Source organism: Streptopelia decaocto, assembly GCF_964273445.1.
Source record: "Streptopelia decaocto genome assembly, chromosome: 2".
NCBI classification, from domain to species: domain Eukaryota; kingdom Metazoa; phylum Chordata; class Aves; order Columbiformes; family Columbidae; genus Streptopelia; species Streptopelia decaocto.
The window spans coordinates 109,134,174-109,157,473 of record NC_138655.1 but is presented as its reverse complement, the minus strand read 5'-3'; the positions used below and the strand labels follow the sequence as shown (position 1 = coordinate 109,157,473).

At 42.9% G+C, this 23,300-nt stretch overlaps 1 protein-coding gene across 1 annotated transcript in view; it reads left to right on the top strand.

The window, feature by feature from the left end:
- Window positions 1-2,129: 2,129 nt before the first annotated feature.
- AMPH (amphiphysin) overlaps window positions 2,130-23,300 on the top strand; it is a gene marked incomplete at its 5' end in the record, with an annotated part of 117,139 nt that continues 95,968 nt past the window's right edge. The window contains one exon of the mRNA XM_082044837.1: window positions 2,130-2,198. Within this exon, the coding sequence (XP_081900963.1) occupies window positions 2,130-2,198 (69 nt within the window). The remainder of the gene's footprint in view (window positions 2,199-23,300) is intronic.

Here is a 23,300-nt window from a genome sequence, read left to right as displayed (position 1 = left end):
ACATTTTCTTTCGGCAGGTACAAGGCCTTCTGGCTTGTGTTTTGTACCAAACCAAAAAGTCAATGAAACGTATTAGAAACATAGAACAGCTGTCTGTAGAAGAAAATACGTGCAGGCTCAGAGCCTGGAGCTTCAGTGTTTTGTTTTACTGCATTTGCCACTGGGTTTCTACTCTCCAGATTAGGGAACTCCGTGCTTGGTCGAACGGCAGAAATAAATGCCAGAAGTGAAATGTGGGCCGTGGTATCTAGGAAGGCTGACTTTGCTAACCTTGAGTGATGAGTGCTGAGCGATTCTGTATTTGAAAGATTTTGGGGTGCTTGAGTGTCAAGGGAGGATGGTGAGTTTTATTGTGACCGTACTCTACTTTTGACCATAAGTTGTAATTTCAGGAATGAGATCAACAACCTGAAAACAGCCTAGGGCCTGTTTATTGCTGTGGGCTGATAGACTGAGATAGGAGCGAGCGCTGGATGGGAGGAGGACGCTGAGAGCAGCGCAATGGTGAGCCAGCACGCATCACTTGCAGTCAGCAGTGTGGGCACCACAAGCCCCACGCGGCTGCGGGTCGCACCAGCAAATGGTGTTCAAGAAGAGAATGGACAGCACCCTCAGACACATGGTGTGAACTGCAGGGTTGCCATATGCAGGGACAGGAGCTGGACTCGATGATTCTTATGAGTCCCTTCCAACTCAGGACATTTTGTCATTCTACGAAACACTGCTTGGGCCCAGCAAGGGGTGCAGCACTCTGAACTGCAGCTCCCAGTACTGTGCTGGGGGCTTATCATCGTGCAGCCCCAAAACTGAACTTTGAAACTGGGAGCGGCTCTGAACTGGTGGACACTCCAGAAGGCTGTGCTGCCATCCAGTGAGACCTTGACAGGCTGGAGAGTTGGGCGGGGAAAAATTTAATGAAATCTAACAAGGGCAGGTGTAGAGTCTTACATCTGGGCAGGAGCAACCCCAGGTTCCAGTGTAAGTTTGGAACGACCTATGAGAAAGCAGCATAGGGGAAAGGGACCTGGGGGTCCTGGTGGAAAGCAGGATGACCATGAGCCAGCACTGTGCCCAAAAAGGCCAATGGCATCCTGGGGTGTATTAGAAGGGGGGTGGTTAGTAGGTCGAGAGAGGTTCTCCTCCCCCTCTACTCTGCCCTGGTGAGACCACATCTGGAATATTGTGTCCAGTTCTGGGCCCCTCAGTTCCAGAAGGACAGGGAACTGCTGGAGAGAGTCCAGCGCAGGGCAACAAAGATGATGAAGGGAGTGGAGCGCCTCCCTTATGAGGAAAGGCTGAGGGAGCTGGGGCTCTTTAGCTTGGAGGAGAGGAGACTGAGGGGTGACCTCATTAATGGTTATAAATATGTAAAGGGTGAGTGTCAGCAGGATGGAGCCAGGCTCTTCTCAGTGGCAACCAGTGATAGGACAAGGGGCGGTGGGTACAAACTGGAACACAGGAGGTTCCACTTAAATTTGAGAAAAAACTTCTTCTCAGTGAGGGTGCCAGAGCACTGGAACAGGCTGCCCAGGGAGGTTGTGGAGTCTCCTTCTCTGGAGACATTCAAAACCCGCCTGGACACCTTGCTGTGTAGCCTCATCTGGGTGTTCCTGCTCTGGCAGGGGGATTGGACTAGATGATCTTTCGAGGTCCCTTCCAATCCGTGACATTCTGTGATTCTGTGGAAATGTCTAGGGAAATCCACAGGTGCATCGTGCTTTCCAGCTGTACCAGCAGGGCTTGTGCTGGTAGTGGACGTGGCCATCCGTCAGCACACAGCTGGTGGCTTCTGGAAATCTTCACCCATTCTCTCTCTTCATGTTTTTTATGACCTATAGGAATAGCCTCATGGCCCGGACACAACGTGCCCGCCTTGCGGGGGCCCGGCAGCCGCCTCCCCGGGGTCCGGGGGCGGGCCGCGGCGGGGGGGCCCGTGGCTCACCTGAGGCCGCGGCGGCCCCGCCTCTCCCCGCTGTGTCTTTAAGGCCCTGCTCCTCCTCCTCACCCTCCTCCTCCTCGCTCTCCCTCCATCCATCCCTCCATCCCTGCCTCGCCGCTGCCGCTCGCCGCCGCCGGGCTCTGCCTCGCCCGCCTTTCCCCCCCTACCCTCCCCATCCCCGCCGCCAGCCATGGCCGACATGAAGACCGGCATCTTCGCCAAAAACGTCCAGAAGCGCCTCAACCGCGCCCAGGAGAAGGTGCGCTGCGGGACCGGGGGGTGGGTAGGGAGGGGCGGCCTTGCCCCGGGGGGCAGCAGGAGGAAGGCGACGGTGGCGGCGCTGCCCGGGGTCCGCGACGGGAGGCGGCCCCGCTCGCCCGCCGCTGCGGCTTCTCCTCTCCCTGCCCGCGGGGCGCGGAGCTGCCGCCGGGGGGAGTTTGGAGGGAGGGGGGGGGACACACGACACCCGTTATTATGTAACTGACCCATTTAATCGGGGCAGCCGCCCCCCGCCCGGCCCTGCCGCTGCCCCCCGCCACCCGCCAGCGCGTCGCTCCCCTTTGCGGGGAGGCGGCGGTGCGGGCGGTGCCGGTGTCCACCTGCCGCAGGCCCGGGCGAGTCGCCGCTTCCTCGCCCTTCAGGCGGAGCGGGGCTCCCCGCGGGGGTAGGTAGGCCGGGTGGCTGCGCACCGTGGCGGGGCGGCCGGGCTGTCGCCCCGGTGGGGAAATAAGGGTTTGCCTCGCCTCGCCGCCCGCCGCCAGCCCTCCTAAGAGGATTGCCTTTCCTTTAATACCCGCTCCGGCTCATCCCCGGCTGAAGGGATCCTGCGTGCTGCGCTCACCCGGCGGACTGAGCCCGCCGGCTGCTGCGGTGTGACAGAAACCCGCGGGGTCCCGGAGCCGGGGGTGCTGGCGCTTCGGTTCTGGGGAGCTTCTCGGGATGCCATGAGGCCGGTCGAAGTGCTGTGCGGCTGATGGTGGTTTTATTTCTCGGGAAAAGTCGGTGCCGATTCTTGTGTTACTGAATCCTGGAAATGCACAAGCGGCAAAGTCGGGGGAAAATTGCAGGAGTTTCTGATCAAAAATAAGGCCCTTGTTGGCTGTTGTTTATTTTGTTCGTCTTCACTAATAAAAGCTGATAGGTATAAATGTTCCACACAATTAACTCCTGTTTAGCTGTTGGGTGTCTCAGAAGAGGACCACAGATAGAGACATTAAACCAAGCAGAAGAGCATTTGTGTATGACTATATTTAGCATCTCTATCAGCTATTAGTATGGTTTGTTATAAAGGTGTTCTCAGCATGAATTTGGGAGGCACAGTTGTCAGCAAGCGTTGCAAGTCATCTCTTGTGAGGGCAAATAAAACCTTTATTCCCCTCTAGCACATGTCCTATGTTGTTACATGCACTATGCAATAGGGCTCTGGAGAATTAAAGGAGATTATTTTATGACCGCTATTTCTCATACTTCACTGCCTATAAAGCCTTTTTTTGCCGCACATTGAACTCTGTGGAGCTCCAAGGGAGTCAAAATTGCAACAATTAATTTGTAGAAAAGTCTCATATGTAATCATGTCATTATTTAAGAATCTAATAGTTGAGGTTATCACAAGCAAGTGAAGGAGTTTCCCTTTCAAATATTCCTGTCTAGCATACAAGGTCATAAAGGACTAGCCTTTTCAATACCAAAGTCGTGATGCATTTCCACTCTTGCAGGTTTAGACTGCAACTGTTTTTGAGTAAAACACATAATAATACTCTTCTTCAATAGTTTGGAGTGATCTGATGACTTCATGCTGCGAGTTGAGCTGGTTTGGTAGTTGGAGTAGAAGCCTAAAAATACAGTAGAAGCCTAAAAATTACCAATTTCCATGTGTTTTTGTCAGTGTTGTTACAATTAACTGCTAAAAGCATTGGTGTAAGTCTTAAAAACGACATGTACCGCTTCCAGGTGTGTCTATTCAAACGTGGGAGGTTTTGTTTACAGAAATGTGTGGGCATAGCAGAGAGCACCCCTTAATCTGAGTGCCCGAGGTCCTGGTGTCCTGGCAAAGGCTGCTCATGCGTCAGTCCCAAGGGCTCATGCATCAATCCCAGGCTCCTGCCTGGAGCCTGGCAGGTGCCTTGGGTGTAAACTGGGGATGCTGGTGGGCTCTGAGGGCTGGGCTGCTCGGCCTCTACTTCAGTGATCAGCCATGCTAACACAGGGAAAAATGGTCTGATTTGATCTTCATGTATTGCAACTGGGTATCTGGCAATTTTGGCATCATGGTGGCATCTATGGTGGTTGTTTCTTCTGTCAATGGGTCTAAACATTGCTTGTTTACAGGGAATGAAAGCTGTTGGTGGCCTGACACAGAGTAGGTCACAGTACTGTGTATCCCTGCTTCCCTCTTCATGTCATAGGCGTGTATTTATTGCATGCACTGTGCATATCCGTTCTCTCATGCCTACACTTCTGGCTAGCTTTGAGTTCCTTTATGGTTATGCAACATAAAATCCTTCATTATTTTTGCTAAAACTTTACCTTGGAAAAAAAAAAAATAAAGCCCCCAAATGGAGATGATACAGAATGATAGTTTTGTTTGTCTGCTTTGGGTACTTGATGACAAGTGAATTGTATCTAGTAGTTAAAAGTCTATAACTTATCTGATTTCTAATGGTGTGAATAGGATGGCTTTGTGACAGGTGTGTAATATCACACTGGCTTAAAGAGATTTTAAATACAATCTGAGTTGTTTTATCTTGTTGCTTAGATTGTATTTGGACACCTTCAGTTTACTTAATGGGTCCCTACAGTCAATTGTGTTTATAAAACATTTATACATAGCTTTCTATTATTTGTTATTGATGTGACATATGTATGAAAAACATGGAGTGACTGTAAAACCTAAACCTTCATCTATGGAAACTATTTTTCTAATGATGCTATCATTATCTTCAATTCCTTGCAGTCTTCAACAAATTTTAGTTGTGCGATGTAGGTAGTGCACGTGCCCATATCCATGTGTGTCTAGTGATTATTCATATGACAAAAGTGAGATAACTGACATGGAAACATCTCACATTGGGCAAATCTGTTTTGCATTAGAAGTGTTAAAACTAAGCATTACATGGATCATCCTTTTGCTGTTTTCTTCGTTTAAACAAAAGTAATCATCAATCTTTGATAAAGCAGACTTGATATAAGAAAAAATATTAATATGACAGAAATATTTAGATTATGCTACATTATGGAAATATGTGTGGTAAATGTGTTGATGGCTTGCTATGGCAAATGACATTAAAAAAATAGTGTAGGGCTAAAAAAAAAAAATTAGACATTTGACCGTGAAGTGCTAATGAGGGGAAGAAGGCAATTGTCTAAAATGGTCTGGACCAGTCTAGTACTCAAATGAAACCCAATTTTAAACAACTAGAAATAATAATTGGTCACTCAGTTTTTTACATCATCCAGAAGATGGTACTTTTGGTGGCAGCACATGTGCCATGGCACCTTGATTTTCAATCAATGAGTGTCCCACTAAATTGCACTGCTCTTCACTACGTTTCTTCAATGACTTTTTTTTCCCAAAAATTCAAGAAATGTGAATGTGCTGAGCTTGCAGCATCTGCTGGAAGCTGCCAACAGGGATCTAGAGAATCTGGATTAAAATTTTAAAAGCATCAGAGCAATTTAGGAGCTCACATCCCAGTCAGAAAAGTAAATGAAACACTGATGCATTTAAATGTTTGTTTATACTGAAACCTTAACAGATGCATTGGTAACTGAGGCTGGCTGAGTCATTTATGATGACAAGATTACTTGAATGAAAAGGCTGAGTTTGTGTCCCTGGGTTCCTCCGGAAGTTTGAATTCAAGCTGCTAACCCAAATCATAACACTACTGATCTCCTTGTCCTCTGTTTTGTAACCCAAGACCTCTAAGTGAATAGAATAGGATAGTTCAGTTGCAAGGGATCTGCAATGACCATCTAGTCTAATGGCCTCATCATTTCTGGGTTGACCAAAAGTTAAAGCCTGGTATGAAGGACGTTGTCCAAATGCCTCTTCAATACTAGCAGGCATGGGGCATTGACCACCTCTCCAGGAAGACTCTTCCAGGGTTTCACCACCCTTGCATAATAAACACAGTTGGTGCTTTTACACTGCTACTGAAACTTGGGTTCAAGTAAGACTTGTTTCTGGGTGTTTCTTGAGTAGCTCTTGAAAAATCCATCTACTGTGTTTTTTCACTTTGAGCTTCTAGTCAGTAATATATTTGGTTTCAGCCAACAGTCAAAGCAGCAAATACTCCAGTTTATGAGAACTTCAGAACTAGTGTTGTAAAGGAGGCTATTCCATAAAGCAAAAGTATAACACACCCCTCTACCCTCAGGATGGAATTTGACAGATCTGTACACATTGTGTGTTCTGTAACTGATGACATGAGCTCTGAGGCAGCAGGTGGGTATCTGTATGGAAGCATATATTTGTGAAACCAAGCTACATATATTTACTTGTGCCGACCTGCCTGCAATATGATTTTTTGGTTCTAGCAACCTCATGTTGATAAAAACAAATTACTGTCAAATTACTTAAAAAATTTGCCCCACAGATATTATAAAATCTAGTACATAGAAGTCAGTACAGTATTATGACAGACCTCAGCATTTAGGGCTGTGCTGGCACACTCACACGCAACGAAGAGACAATGTCATCTCTGAAGAGCTAATCGTTAATCTCTGAGGTTTTTAAACAAAACCAATTAGAAGTCAATAATGTATCATGTGAATGGCATGGTCTAAACTACACAGTGCAGATTCTTCTAGCTTTAGGTTCCAGTGTAATAAAAACTTGAATTTCCCTTTTTAATTTCTTTTCCATAGAAACTGTAGAAAAAAAGGGAGTGGAAGTGGTCATCTGGCCCATTTTTCTAAGCAAAAGCCGAATCAACTGTATTTAAAATTATTCCTTAGTAGTGATTTTATTGCCAGCTTTTTAACATATGTAATGGTGAAGATTTTGCTGCTTCCCTAGAATTATCTATGCCATGTCTTAAGCACCTCCACTCAGAAAGTTATCTTCTCACTGAATATATATATATATATATTTTTTTTTTCCAGTTCAAACCCTTTATTTCCTATTCTAGCTTTCCTAGATATAGAGGAGTGTGTTCTTTCTTCTTGCCTCAAAATTTACAAGTGGTTTTCTTTGCTTGTCAGCATTCCCTGTGATCTAGCTGGAGTTATCATATGACTCTCCCAACCAAACCGAATAGAGCTGTTACTAAAGTACTGGTTGCTTTCAGTTGTTCTAGTTTCTAGTGCATCAGTTAAAAGGTAGAGGTAGATTCTGTTTGTCTAGGTTCCAAGTGTGGGAGAAAGTGGAGAGAAAACCCCCAGGGCTCCTTTCTGTTAGGTTCTCGTGTGATGTTTTCCATGCTACTTGACAGAAGATAACCCATTTCTCCTCATCCAGTTTTCTCCCCTTATGCAATGTTAACAATGATCTTGTGAGTTACTGTGTAACACACTCTTCCTCATGGTCACTTCCATCGGGTCAAGAAAGTGCTGTTGCATCACAGAATAGTTTGGGTTGGAAGGGACCTTCCAAGGTCATCTAGTCCACTCCCCCTGCAATGAGCAGGGACATCTTTGACCAGATCAGGTTGCTCAGAGCCCTGTCCAGCCTGGTCTGGAATGTCTCCAGGGATGAGAGACCTCTCTGGGCAACCTGTGCCAGTGTTTCACCATCCTCATTGTAAAAAATTTCTTCCTCCTATCTAGCCTGAATCTTCCCTCCTTTAGTTTAAAACCATCACACCTTGTCCTGTCACAACAGGCTCTGCTAAAAAGTTTGTCCCCATAGGTCCATTCTAAGTACTGAAAGGCTGCAATAAGGTCTCCCCAGAGCCTTCTCTTCTCCAGGCTGAGCAAGCCCAACTCTCCCAGCCTGTCCTCACAGCAGAGCTGTTCCACCCCTCTGATCATTTTTGTTGCCTCCTCTGGCCCCTCTCGAACAGGTCCATGTCTTTCCTGTGCTGAGGGCTCCAGAGCTGGACACAGGACTCCAGGAGGGGTATCACCAGAGCAGAGCAGAGGTGCAGAATCACCTCCCTCAACCTGCTGGCCATGCTCTTTTTGATGCAGCCCAGGGTACGATTTGTCTTCCGGGCTGTAAGTGCACATTGCCAGCTCATGTCCAATCTTTCATCCACCAGGACCCCCAAGTCCTTTTCTGCAGGGCTGCTCTCCATCCCTGCATCCCCCAGCCTGTATTGATACTGGGTGTCGCCCTGATTCAGGTGCAGGACCTTGCACTTGGCCTTGTTGAACCTCATGAGATTTGCATGGGCCCACTACTCCACGTTGTCCAGGTCCCTCTGGGTGGTGTCCTGTCCCTCAGGCGTGTCAGCTGGTCCACTCAGCTTGGTGTCATCAGCAAACTTGCTGAGGGTGTACTTGATCCCACTGTCTATGTCATTGATGAAGATATTAAACTGTACTGCTCCCAGTATGAACCCCTGAGGGACATGACTTGTCACTGGTGTCTATCCAGACATTGGCCTATTGACTGCTACCCTCTGGATGCAACCATTCAGCCAGTTCCTCATCCACTGAACAGTCCACCCATCAAATCCGTATTTCTCCAATTTGGAGAGGTGAGAGAAGGGTAAAAGGTGCCTTTTAACACTTTCATTTTTGCAGTTGCCCACACGAAGAGGACCATAGCTTCCCAAACTTGCCTGGAGATGGCAGGGGGCTTTTTTTCACCTGCCTAAAATATGCACAGTGGGATTCATGCCTACCAAAGCCTCTGCTTAGGCAGCAGTCACTGCTTGCTATGCCAGTCCTGCTCACCTTGGAGACTGCGGAGTGGGGGGAGAAAGGGTAGCAGATGGCTCTAGTGCTTCAACAGGGACAGTATTTTCCCTAGGGAAGTATTGTTTGGTTTGGTTCATTGGGCTACGCTGCAAACTCAGCTGTTTGGAGCCTGCAATCTGAAGTGTTTTGAGTGCTGGGTTGCTCTTCGCTAAATGTTCTGCAGCATCAGTGCTGTGCATCACTGAGCCTTTGCAGTTCTTGAGTACAAGATAATTTGTTTCTGACCGAATGAGTAGCTACTTAGTCAATACTTGCTGGAATCATAAACCAATGACCAACCTGTAAAAGCAGTTTGTTTTGTCATGTTGAGTCTGTGCTAACTGGAGTTTATTAATCTGTTTAAGAGCATAAGTTATAACATAGGCCTATGGTAAAGACATGTATAACATTTCTGAAGTGTCTGTTTGTGGTATGATGAAGTTAATGCAGGAAATAGCCTGTTTTTCCTCTTCCTGGCTGCTCTACCTTTCTTTTTGTTTTCTCAGTAATTATTCTTCGTTATCTGTAGGACAGGAGCACCCGTGAGACACTGCAGAATTGAGGACTGGTGTGGACAAAGGACTTAGAAAATACCTAAACAGAATTTTACCAAGTACGAAGGTTGATGGGGTAATGGGAGGGTTCAATGACCTTCCTTTGGGTGGTGGCACATAGAAGTCAGGGGCTGGACCACACTTCAAATCTCTGGTCTCTGACTCCCAGTGCCCTGCTACTACTTCTCAGTTGTTCCTGTTGTTGTTCTTACCACCTCTTTTCTGACATCCCCCCCTGCACCCTCCCAGATAAGATCTTCTGCTTGTTCTCTCTGTGTCTGTAAGAGACTAATTCCTTTGGTGTTCCCTTGAAGTCTCAGCTTGGAGTCACTTTCGCCCCACTTTTTTGTACCCACAAGACTGTTAAATCTGTGCTTTGTAGTGATACAGAGCCCAGTGCTACAGTCTGTGAACTGCAATCAATTCTCTTTATCTATGATACAAAAGAGGAGAGGAGGGCCTGCCAAGTCTTGGGCTGTCACTAAAACAAGCCATTTAAAAAACAATTTCTAGTCTAGATTAGCAAACAAACCCCTATTATTTTTTCCAGAAACATTTCACAAAATGCCATTATAGCATGCACATCTCTGTACATGCCTACCAGAAATTGTCAATCCTACTTTTCGCAGGTTTCAATTTGAAAAGCACTGTAAGAATAGACTAATATTTTATTTTTAACAAAACAGGAGTTTTGAGAAAATAAAAATTGTGTAAAGAACACAGACACTGAATTTCCTTTATCAGCTGTGATCATCGGTAAGCATTTGCCCGTGTCCTTACAGAATTATAAGGGATTGGTGGTATGTAGCTGAGGTGGGTGATGGTCTGCAGCGCCACAGCAACTCAGTTATTTCTACTGATGGTTTACACTTTGTCTCAGCAAAGCCCAGTTAAGTGACCCACATGCACGAGGGTTAATACACATTAAGCACAAAACAGAAGCAGATAAAGCACTGCATACAGAGAAGAAGTTTGATTGGATAAAGGTGATCCATTTTCTGTGGAGAATAATCAATCTTAGAAATCTGATAAATGACATTGATTTTTTTTTTTTTTTTCACATAAAATGCATATATTAGGTTTAGATTCAGGAAGTTGTTTAAAGACTTATTTGCATGCAGAGCATCTAAAGGAATAAATAAAATTGTGATACAGTTATTAAACATGTACAGGTCTCTGTGTGGACGCTGTTGCTTATATTTAAACTAGGCTTCCAGTTGTTCAGCTTGCCATTATCACCTAAATCCTTGTTGGTTTATGTGAGTGTTATCATTTCACATTGTTGTAGCCACTCTATGCAGTTTGGATTAAATTTTTAAATACATAAGGCACACTGGTGAAATGAATCTGCTGTGAGCACAAAATCATTTTTTCAAAATAAAATTGTCAGTAATTTTAAGTAGAGGACAAATTTTAGTCCTGTAAAAATCATAAGGAATCATTAATGAGGCTAATCAGAGAGGAAAGAAATTAATTAATTGCCTTATGTTTTTCAGATCTGTACTAGCCACACTCTTATCACAGGGGAAACAGAAGTGCCGAGATCAAAGGCGGAACAAAGAAAAACAAAATTTCAAGGGTGCATTCTGGGCTGAAGAGAGGCAGGAGTTCACAGCTCAGTCCAGAGGCAGCTTGGTCTGGTGTGGACTTAGGGCAGATATCCCCATGGCTGACCTTGCTCAAGGAAGAAACATGTAGGGAGAAAAGTGCATGGTAGTAACCAAAGGGACCCCAGCCAGGGGATGGAGGGATGGGTGGGTGGGTATACGGACAGCGGCTGCAACCACAGCCCGGTCACTGCAGGACCACATTCAGGAAGTGGTGAAAGAGCTGATTCATTATATGTGGAGCAGCAAGTAGAAAACAACCACAACAGAATGAGGTTAATGTCTAGGTGAGAAGATGGCTGTCTGAGATCCAAAACCAAGCAGACATTTGGAGATGAGGTATGAATTTGAAATACGAAATTTGGATTTCAAAAAATGTGGAAGTATAACAGTGCAGGGATTTTTTTTTTTTTTTTTTTTAAGTAGTACCGCCTTCCCACTATATTCTCAAGTAGTTTCTGGATGAATTAGTAAAGAAACTAACATATTCCTCATAATGTGATAGTCTTGCAAACTGTCAAAATGTAACTTTCTTGACAGCATCTCTCTAAACACAGTCCTACTTAATTCTCAGCAAACACGTGTCAGTAGAGTTAAGATGAGCATGGTTGTACCTTCCTTCATATTTTTTCATCTCCTTTTTTCCTTCTTTGTCCCTCTCACATCATCCTTTCCTTCCTGCTTTCTCGTTCCCTTTCTTTCTTCGTCTAACCAAACAAGTTGTTGCAAACTTAACCACCAGAGCCATTTAGTAAATGATTTGACTTTTGTTGTGCCATCAGGTAACCTGGTAGGTGAGCACAGCTGTACACTTCAGAGATGATTGTGCGTTTAAAAATCAGTACCGAGCTTTCGAACATTGCAGGCTTTCAAAGAGCACTGAATGTTAGTTTTATTTGCCTCCTGTTGTGTGTGAGAAGAGGAACGGATGCTACTGCTGGAACTGGGCTATTTCCTCAGGATCTGTAGGGCTGACCAAGGTCCTCCCTGTTGTGGTGGGAAACTGGGTATAAAGTCATGGTACCTCACATAGGCAGTGCTGAATACCTGAGGAAACACTGAAAGACAGGGAAGATGCCATGGTGAGCAAAATTGCCTACTAATTAAGACAGTAGTACATGAAGTGCAAGCTGAAGGAATCCACAGTGGGCTTCATTCATAAGCTTGTTTTTTATTGGGAGCTCCAGCTGAGCCTGCAGGAACTTCACCCAAATAGTTGCCTTGGGGTTTAGCCCAGGAGTGCTGTCACTCCAGATTCAGTGAAGTCAAGGTGCTATGCGTACCCCAGGGCTTTTGAACTTACTTCTGTTCTTGTACTAAAAAAAAACTGCTTATGAAATCCATACTTCCAGGGTCTGAAAAGCATGTTCCAGAGAAGGCAAACCTCACTGGTGTTCTGCAGAGCTGAAGAGGGTTTGTTCTTAACACCACCACATTGTTTTCCTGTAGCACCAATGCAAGAACACATTTGTTGCAAATATAGTGCCAGCATCTTTTGTGCAAAGTTTCATATTGGTGTAAAAATAAATGTTAATTCAGAAGCTGGCTTAGAATCTAGGTTGATTTTACAGCCAAGCTGAGAAGGAAACCAGGAGGGAATTTAGGCAACCATTAGCTAATAAACATGTGCCAGCTGAATGGCATCTTAACTCCTTAAAGAGTCACATCTCCAGGAGCTGTGACATAGCATCATGTCAAGACAGGGGGAGCAACCTCATGCAAATATGGTTCAAATATGGACTGACAACACTGATCAAGAACATGTGTTTGCAATTAAGGGCTGTTTTCTATAAGCAGTGTTTATCTGAAAACAAATTTAAAAAACTGGACAATATTTAAAAAAATATTTTAAAGGAAGGACTATGCAGTAGCGAGGTTGCTAAGTCACTTTTCTGAAGGATCTGTTTTTGTGAGCAATAAGTCATTTTTTTTTTTACCATCTAGTATCCAATTCCCAGTTTGACTTAAAGCATTTATGCCAAAGTCTGTTTGCTAATGTCCATCAGTAGCCCATCCTACCAAAAGCTTACCACAAAATACGCTGTTTAATAGTGGTGTTGGATTACTCAGTAGTATCTGTTTCCAGAAGTTTTTGTGGGATTGAAGTAGCAATATAAATGTGTCCCAGACTTTTCCGTCCTCTTGTTCAAAGAAGGATATTTCTTACACCCCATTATACAGAAAGATTCCTTATTTGCATGAAAGCAAATTTTTTTTTACACATGAATGCATCATAGAATATTTGCACATTTAATGGATCTGAAAAAAAAAAAAAGACAGTGAAAATTCAGTCTGAAATGCAAAGCACTTGTTATTCCTCTTCTCTCTCTGAAGCTCAGGGCATTTTCAGTTGTTTCAGGGAAGATGTTATCATTAAGTGTTGACAAAAAAACCACCTCCAGTGGATTGTGATGGATTTCTGTCTCTTTTATTAACTCTTATTAAAAAAAAAAAAAAAAAAAGCGGAAATAGCAGAAGGTGGGACAAGACTTTCTGAAAGGAGTTCACAAATTCATTTCTACTTGTGAGGTATGTAAACCAACAGTTTATGTCTACATCTAAACTGGCTACTGAGCATGTAGTTTCCTATCAGGGCGAAATTACCTGCTATAGTACTGACAAGTCTGAAAAAGATAGTGTATTTTGTCCGAAGTTTTTAATTCTGGGACTTTTGAAAGAGCTTAGTTCATACAGACTTTCCTCATTTAATTTAGGTTGTTGATAACTCAGTTCCTTCTTCCTGAACATGCCTTTCTGTGCTGCTAGTGCCTGCTTCAGTGTGGCAGGGAGGGTTTCTACCTTGCATCCCTCAGCCTTCCAGAAATGGTGACTCTGGGAGACAGAGAATACAGTTTTAGGTTGCTCTGTGGAAACATGGTGCATTGTCTGCATCCATATCTCTAGCCAGTGTCTCCCCTAGCAAAATGAGATGTGGCATGAGGCAGGGTCTCACCTGAAGGGTGTAAATCCCCTTGCGTGGGCAGGGGGGTATCACTGTACAATGCTGGAGAGAAAAGTTGCATTCATGTTCACCCAGGAAAAAATTGGGTCCGCATCCTAAACACAGTTAGCCTGGTCCTTACAGTATTAGCAAAACAAGCTGTGAGAGCACGTCACTTTCTTATCCCTGACCTAATGCTTTTGTGCACAAAGAGAGAAGACTTTCGGGCCGGGCTACTTTGATGCACAACTACAAAGTTACTGAACAGTTGTGAAACAGAGACATGTAGAAGTCATACACTGGACACTGATACGTGGCCAGACTAGGCATCCATTGGAATGGATGACAGTAATCATTGGGAAACGCAACTGGACACGGGCCTGGGATGCTTGTTGCAATGGGAAGCTGGTACGCAACCAGTGTTTGGTCCGGATGAAAAGCCGCTAGCTAAGTGCTCCTGCTTTACCACATCTGCTGTGAGGGTCTGTCTGTCCTGAATGCGGTAAACAGATTTAGCTCTGTAGATCTTGTTCCACAACAAAATGCAACTCATACCTGAAGTTTTAGGAGGACATTGTACCTTCTCTACAATGTCTTTTTCTGTATTAATTATGAACTAAGATTAAAAAATTGGCTTTCACATTTGCAGTCTTAAGAGTATTTTGCCATAACTTTATGCCAGTATGGACAGCAATCACACTCATGTGTTAATATAAATTGGACTCAAACAGATGGCTGGATAACCTTCATATAATGGAAGATGCTGTGACAATTAAAGAACTTGGACCTAAAGCATTGAATTTAGCGAACAATGAAGAAGCTGGGTCTGATACCCACAAGATAGTGCTAATATAAGACTAAAGTGGCAAAATAGTTAACAAAGGCCAGCACCTTCAGGTGAGAATTTATGTTTTAGGGAGGCTACCTATTTAGAATTAAAGGGATACTTGGTAACTTCTTAATGTCTTTCAGCATACTTAAAAAAAATAAGATAGGACTAGGGGTTCAAATGCAGACAAAAATCAACACTGAAATGTCTAACATGAAATGTTTTCATAGCTGTATTAGGCAAAAAAAGGCAAATTGTTAAAATTTACAATGAATATCTCATATTTTCCAGAAAAGTTTATCTGTTGTAGAATATAAAATCCAGTTACTCTCTGTGTTATGTAAACCTGAGCTATAGTAAAGAGCATAATAATTTCAAAACAATGGGTTGTTTTCTAATCCTGGATCTGTGGGCGTGTATTGTTGCTTAGTCCATAAAATCTGCAGTAGGTAATTTTACCAGAGACACGAGAAAATGCCTGTACTTCTATCTGGGAGCTGACCGATCCTTTGGTTTCTGACGAGCGTAGGAGTGCTAGAGCTCTTCCTTCCTCCCTTTCCTCAAAAGAAAAGGCAGTGGATGATTTGTATGAGATAAATCAGGGGAATGGTCCTTCATCGACAGGAGAATTTCTGTGATTCATACTCGCACTAAGAGCTACTTCCTTCTATCAGTAATCTCATGGAAATACAGTGGACCCTGCAGACTTCTCCCATGTACACATAGCAGGAGTAAATATGCAAAAATTCAGTGCCAACCAGCTTTCCACCTAGGCTTCATTTGTTCCCATTGTGGTTGTTTTAGTATTTTGAGTTGTTTTAATACAAAATCTGATCTTGACTTGAGTTGTGTGGGAGTTTTGTCAGAATAAAAGAATTCAGATCAGAGCCACACATTAAGAAACACCGATTATATCCGTAATAGTATTAGAGATTTATGCCTATTACAAATTGTGATGAACTTGATATCAAATCACTATAGTAGCTATTCTTTAAAGATCTGACTCTGCTCGTGTTGATTTTATTCGCAGCGGGATGAGGGTCTGCAGGTTAAATATAATCCAGTTCACTGTGCTAGCACAGGATTTAATACTGCATGTACTTTCTGTACTGGCTTGGCATGGGACTGGATTTCAGTTGTAGCTGATTGCACAGCTTTCTGCAAATCACACCTGTGCTTACAGATGTAGTAGTGTGTATACTAATATTCTGAGGTAAAAGGAATTTTTACTTGGAGGGTGTCAGAAGCCCTTTTTGTGAAATCTGGAGCAATTAGAAGCTGAAGTTTTTCCTGGCACTGAGGGAGTTTGCCCAGCTATGCTAGCTGTAACTCTGCCCTGGGATAAAATTCCCGGTTGACCTTCCCTGGTTAACCTGCCCATGGCCTGCATAAATCAATACTTCCAGTTCGCTGATACTCTGGGATCTGTGGCTAATTATAACTGTTTCAGCAAATTTGAGTAAACCTGCACAGCTACTCCATCCAGTTGCGGGGAAATGCCTGACACTGACCAGTGCTAATGTTTTACAAGGGTGCATACAGGCTCACTCGCTCAAGCCTTTTGCTTGCTTCTTGCACAACAAGCACCTACGCACCAATACAGAGAGTTTAATGATCAGTCTGGGGCTGTCTGTCACTGCTTTTAATCTTGCTAATTGTTCCTCACCTGTTTGTACCAATCAGTTGATGATACTTGGAACGTGCATGCACTTTGCTCCCTTTTTTTTGTTCACATCACCTTATTTTATGTGTTTCACTTCACTTGAGGACTAACTGGAGCGGTGCATGTGTAGGCTAGACCCAAACAATTACTGGCCTAAAGACAATCCTCCTTCCCATCCTTTGACTTTTTCCAGAATAAATGCAAGCTGTTTATGTTGATTTATTTAATTAAAAACAACAAAAAAACCACCCCAGCATTGGCACAAGAAATAGGAAAGGACAGTGCACCAGGCTGGCTTCTTCATATTTTGGAAAAAGGATAAGGTTGTTTTGGGGGTTTTTTGTTTGGTTGTTTCTTTTTTTTAATCTTACAAAAGAAAAAGACATAACGTATTTATTAAAAATGAGAGCAAATGCTTTCCTCTCCTTTTGCTTTGATGAACATTTCTCAGTGTGTTTCTCAATCACATATACAGCCTGTACAGTCCCCATTCCCATCCCTGTCTCTTCCTCTCTCCTTCAGTCAGACCAGTGACTGATCTTTCATTTGAGTACGGATTTAGAATTGTAGAATAATGTAGGTTGGAAGAGACCTGTGGATGCTGACTTCTTCACCTCCAGCTGAGAGCAGGGATAACTTTGAAGTCAGGCTTCTCAGGACTGTGTCCAGTTGTGTCTTGAATATCTCAAAGGCAGGAGAGTGCCTGTCTTCTCTGAGCAGCATGTTGTAGCACTTCACCATCTTAACATTTATTTTATGCTTCATGTCTGCTCAGAATTTCCCTTGTTGCAGCTTTTCACTGTTGCTCTGTCCCTTTCTCTGTGAGCCTCTGAGTGGGGCTAGGTTTGGTCTTCTCTGTAATGGCTAGTTAGGTATTTGGAAAGAGAACATATTTCCTTCCCTTAACTCTGTCTTTTTGTGGCTGAACAAGCCCAAATCCCTTCTGATGTCCAGTGCTCTAGCCCACTGAGCATCTCAGTGGTCCTCACCTGACTTCTCTCTAGTTTTTCCACATCCTTCTTTCACTGGCTAATGCAGAAGTGGATGTGGCAGTGCTCCCGGTGCAGCCTCATGAACTCCAAACAGTGAAGGAGAATCATTGCCCTTGACCCATGTCCGTGCTGCAGTTCTGACCTTTGTCCCTGCAAGGGAGCACGTGGCTCTCAGGGCGCAGATCCTCAGTGGTGATCAGCAGTAGTTTTCTTTGGTTGGAAGAACTGAGACCTATGGATAGATGAGCAGGGAGGAGGGAAAAAGCTACTGGGTATCTCAATAACTTGTTATTCATTGGTTTAGGACTGAGTTCTTGAGACAGGTCTCTGAAATGGCCAACTGAAATTCAAGGGCTTCTTTGCTCTTTTGCCAGCCTTTGGCTCACACAGGTTCTCTGGAATCAGTGGAAACAGATTTTTGTTTAGCTGGGAGTGTTTATCGCTTGTGGTTGATTTGTTGTTGTTTGTTTTTGTTTTTAAGCATGTTAATTCATCTCCACAACAGCTTTTGCCTAATCAGGGCCCGAGTTGCTCCTTCTTTATTGTATGGCCTTGTGAACAGTTCTGTTGAGCAGAAAAGCAATGGCAGTGCCTCTGTGGAAAAGGTCAGGATTTAGACCCAGACCACCTGTATTAGTCAACCTGTGGGCCAAGTTGCTAAGTTGAGGCACCATATGAAGTGGGTCAATAAATACTGAAACCCTGCTTTGCACACTGACTAGGCAAAGTTAGGAATTACTTCAACATGTTTAGCCTCAGCCTACCTATGTGATGCGCTCAGAGTCCAGTTCTGTCAGTGTAAAATGATTTTTGTATACAGCATCAGCCAAAATATCATAATTATTGAATTGCAGCACCTTTCAACTTTCTGATGTCTGTGCTGTGCTGTTAACTTGCTCTTGTACTGTTTCTGGCGAGTCCAATAAAAAGAACTAACATCCTTGTGCATATGATATACCAGGTGGAAATGTTATTGTTTCCCATAGCAGGGAGGAAAGGCTGTCCCCAGACACCCTCCTTTTTCCATGCAGACATGCTTTATGTAGAGAGCTTGAGATTTTTTACGTTTTATTTGGCATTTCCTGAACACATTTGCTGTGTGGGAGTAGTTTCAGGCTAGACTTTTTTCCATGTGTCCTGTATGGTTGATTGATAAGCATAAGCTGTATCGATGTATTCAGTGCAGAAGCATGTACCTTCCTGCCTGGGAACCCTGGACCTGGGAAGATTGAGAGTGTTTCCTCACATCTTGCCCTTACCTGCTGCGATGCTGGGTTTATGCTATGGAAAATTCTCCTGTGTATGATATATATATATAAATTTCTAATTTGAATGTAACACAATGTAACCTGAAGTCGAAATACAGGCATATATTCTTGGGTGCTGTAAGCTTGCATCAGCCTGCTGGCCTTCCCTGGCTTTACATGGATTTTCTTACACCAGGTGAAAACTTGTCTGACTGCTGGGGACTCTACCTATATTAAATGTAACGTTCTTGCTGTGGCAGCTTCTGTGCCCTGGGAGAGCCCCATGTAACATGTGGAGCCTTGTTGAAAATGTATTTAAGCATCATACGTGCAAATAAAGCAAGTACCGTTATACATACAACAGATCTTACCAGTTTTGGTGGATAATGCTGCTCTGAGAGGTAGACAGAATGTTCAGTTATTTGAGGCAAGAGATGTCCACAATTCCAAAAGTATTGGACAAAAAAAAAAAGGAGTTTTCAGGTGATGACCTATGGTTTTGGAATCACAGAATGGTTGGGTTGGGCTAGATGATCTGCAGAGGTCCCTTCCAACCCTAACCATTCTGTGATTCTGTGAAATGCAGAAAGTAGGTGTCAAAATTTGTGTGTGTGGTGGGGTTTTTTTCCCCCTTTTTTTTTTTTCCTATTTCAGTGTAATCCCAGCTGTCAGGTCCCTGAGGGGCTGGTACAGTCCCTACCCAGCCCCCCATGCCTGCCCCTGGGCCTAGGGCCTCCCTTCAGGCCCAGCTGGGCATAGTCATGGCTGTTCGCCCTGATGCCATCAAACTCCCTGCTTGAGCAGAAACCAAGTGCAATCTGAGTAGAGGCTTGGAAAATGTTTTTATCTATAATGAGTGGCTACTAGGCCCTGGGCCATCTCTTCATTTGCTTCTTTGTTGCTGAAGGATTTACCATATTTAATGTGGTTACAGTGGTAGTTGATACTTGGCTGATTGTACTTTACAATATAGAAGTGGATTTGCACGCAACTTTGGCCACTTGAGGGAGGGAGTGTTACCTGAAATTGTCATGGTCCATACAGTGTATTGTAGTTGCTAGTGATGGATCTGTAGCCTCTCACAGCCTTTTCTGGAAGGTGCTGATCCTGGGGAGGTCTCTAGACCATTATCAAGGATGAACCTGAGGCAGCAAAAATTCCTCCTTCTCTGGTTTCTTATATGGCTCCTGAACATACCCATAGTAAGATGTGCTTTGCTTCATCTCCACTTAAGAATAATAAACTAAGGTACTACTACCACTACTACTGATAAAAGAACAATTAATCTGTGCTCATATTTGATTAGTTTAAAGCTAAGCATAAACTGGAGGGCTTTTCTGAACCGAGACCTTATGGCTCACAATATATGTCTTTCAAAGGATCTCACTGCCTGAGTAAATATATTTCAAGGGCAGTAGAAGGCTTGTGCTTCCCCGTCCACCATTCTCCTTTGCCAGAAAGTATAACTTCATGTTTAATAGCCCTTGATAGATTTTTTTTTCTTACTGTATGTTTAGAATTTTAATATATTCATGCTTTGAAGCATATTTAGCTCTCAATTCTGTTATGTTCCTTTATTTTATTTTTTTTCTGACAAAACAGATACTCTGAAGCACAGGACAGACCCCGTATGTTCTTTACCTAATAATTTTCAACTTACTGATTTTACAGGCAGTGTGTATTTTAGAGGTTTTGGTCTATGTTTAATAGAGTGAATGCCAAAATGCAGACCATCTGTAAATCCACAGGTGAAGCTCTGTTCTGCTGCAGGCTAGAAATCTAGAAGTCTGCATTAAGTAGTCTGTAGCATCCTTTCACCTTTAGGGTTTTTACAAATAAATGTCTATACGTCATCTCTGAAACTGTTCAAAAGATTTGTGAACTACTGGTGTATTTTGTAATATTAAGTGCATACAATATATATTTTTGTCCCTTTGATCAGAGCACAAAACAACATAGCATTTATTTCTTTTTACTGGATAGGTCATATTTATCTTATATTTTTTTTCTCCACCCCTGAAGTACATGGCATGACAAAGAGTGGAAGGAACAGCCTTAAGGCTAGGGTAGCTCAGAAAACAGTGTTTCAAACCCCTTTTATCTCTTCTGCTGAATAATGCCATCAATCCTTCTCTGAAGTTTTGTATGAAGAGCCCAGGTTGAGTCCAGTGGCACTCAAAAAATACCTTTGATATTGTGTGCTTGCATGCATTTTTCATTAAGGGTCATTGTTTTTCTCTGTGGACAGAACAAAAGAGGCAACAGAAAACTGTTAACCTTACACAGCCTGGATGATAAGAAGCTAGTGTCAGCAATTCAGTCCTTACAGTGAAAGGATGTAAAGAAATCTTTAGATCTTGCCATCTTCAAAAAGCCTTCCATCTTCATCACTTCTCAAATTTTATAGCCCTGAGCTTTATATTTGTAGTTGTTCAGTGGGTCATCTTTTGTGATCTGGGAAACTTTTTTATTTTAAATTGCATTTGCAAATCACATCACAGCAACAAAGTAATTTGAATATTTGACAAGTTATTCCTCTGGTGTACATTGTGAGGAACACAAATACAATTATTATGGGTGGTAGAAATTTTCCCATTGAAACAATTTTCTAAGGTGAGAACAAAATGAAGTTTTGACTGAAAAGTGCCCCTTAGTGTATAAAATATTGAGCTTACTTTGTAAATGATTTTCATCCTGTCCTGAAATTATTTTCATCATATTTTTAATTCACAGCAAAATCAACAGAACTAATTTTACTTCTTGAAGTCAGAGTCTCAGCACAAAGTCAGGGCATCTTTTTTTTTTTTTTTTTTTTTTTTAGCTTTTATTAAACTTTTCTGCTGGAAGTTATTTTTCCATTTAACATATAGGAATTAAACAAAATGCTTTGGCAGCCTAATTGACATAAAACCAGAATAATATCTATTTTCAAAACTAACAAAAATATTATTTTCACCTATTAAGTCAAAGTTTTTGGGAAAAGCTTCTGACTTTTTCAAATAAGATACACTTTTAGGTAAGTGGTAGAAGCTCAACAAATGACTACTTCCAAATATAAGTAGCTCTCCCTTCTTTGCTATCTATGTGATACTGTGAAACAACGTCTGCCATTCTGCTCACATTGATTATTTTTCTCACATTATTTAAAACAAAATTTCCATGTTTCTTTTGTGATTTTTGTCAGCTCTTCAGTCTTCACTGTTGTATGATTCTTCCAATGAAACACTGGAGTGCTGGGCCCAGGAGATTGTTTTCAGTAGTGTTCAGACAGGACACTTGTTCATCACAGCTGCCCTATAGAGGAATCCAGCTACAACCTCAAAGGAACTTCATGAAAGGTGTAGATAAGAGTTTCAAGCAGAAAAGATTCATGAAATGCTGAGCTGCAATGCTGTGAATCAACCCAATGTGTTACTGTATGCTGGGCTGCATATAGCTTAGGTAAAGCACCTTGAGCAACTACATATGCTGCTTTTAGAGCACTTTTGTCTTGAATGTTCAGAAGAAGACTTAAGTTACTTCAGTTTATGAGTTACAAGGGACAGATGGGGTGGTGGAGGAGAACAGAGCCTGAATAGTCACTCCACACTGTCTCTGAAATCTACCTACATATAGAAGTATTGAAAATACCTCAAAACAGCTGACCAAGAAGAAGGGTTTGTATGAATATGACAGCTCGATGAGAGAAATAAACACACCATGTACCTATGAAAAGGAGTCCTAAAATGACAGATGAAGAGTGTGATTGTTACTGGATTGGCAGAGAAGACATCAAGTGTGTTACAGGGAGGAGGGTAAATCCAGGGATATCAGAAAATCTTCACTGTAAGGGTGAGAGAGTAAGCAGAATCAAGGAGGACGTCTGTATAAAGAGAGAATTGTTTGGTGCAAACGTTGGTTCTGATGAGAAGCAGGTAGAGAAGAATGAATCTGGCTAATGTCTCCAATATCACACTAACTTGGCCCTGTGACTGTCACTGCTTGATGGAATAGATACTGTGTTTGACTGAGTTCAGACCAGTGCAGGAATGCTTTGGATTATCATCCCATCTTCCAATCTACCAAACAGAACCAACATGCGGTAAGTGAGTAAAAATGAACCAATGCCAGCAGCACAAGGCCAGACACTTTGCTGTGACTGGGGTGGTGGAAAAATGTGGATGAAAATGCAGAAGGTAAATAGTTGAACTAGAGATGTTTAGCTCTCACCTGGTTCCTTTGTATAGCTTTGGGTAACTATTCCTTGAGAAAAGGAATATAAAGATGTAAACAGAGGTTCAGGGAGAAAAAATACACATAATAGGCTATTAAGGAAATTGAGTTTTCTTAGTCTAGGACAGAAGACGTTATGTGCAGATACGATAAGTCTTATGTGTGAAACTACTTGCTTTTGCTTACCTTTAAAGATGATGATGATCAACTGTCTGTCAGCTGGCTGTAGGACAAGGTACAAACCGCTTAATGTGAAGAAAGAAAGGTTTGGGCTGCTTATTAGGAAAACTGTTGTCTTTAATGGTAATGAAGCACTGAAATTGGCTACTGAGTCATGGAATCTCTTAAGCTGTAACATATTTACCTGGGTTTTTAGAACAGGTCTGACCAACAAGTGTTAGAGTTGGCATGGATATATGTACCCTGTTTCAGTACAGGAGTGTGGAAAAGTGATGTCTTGAGGTGTCTTACTG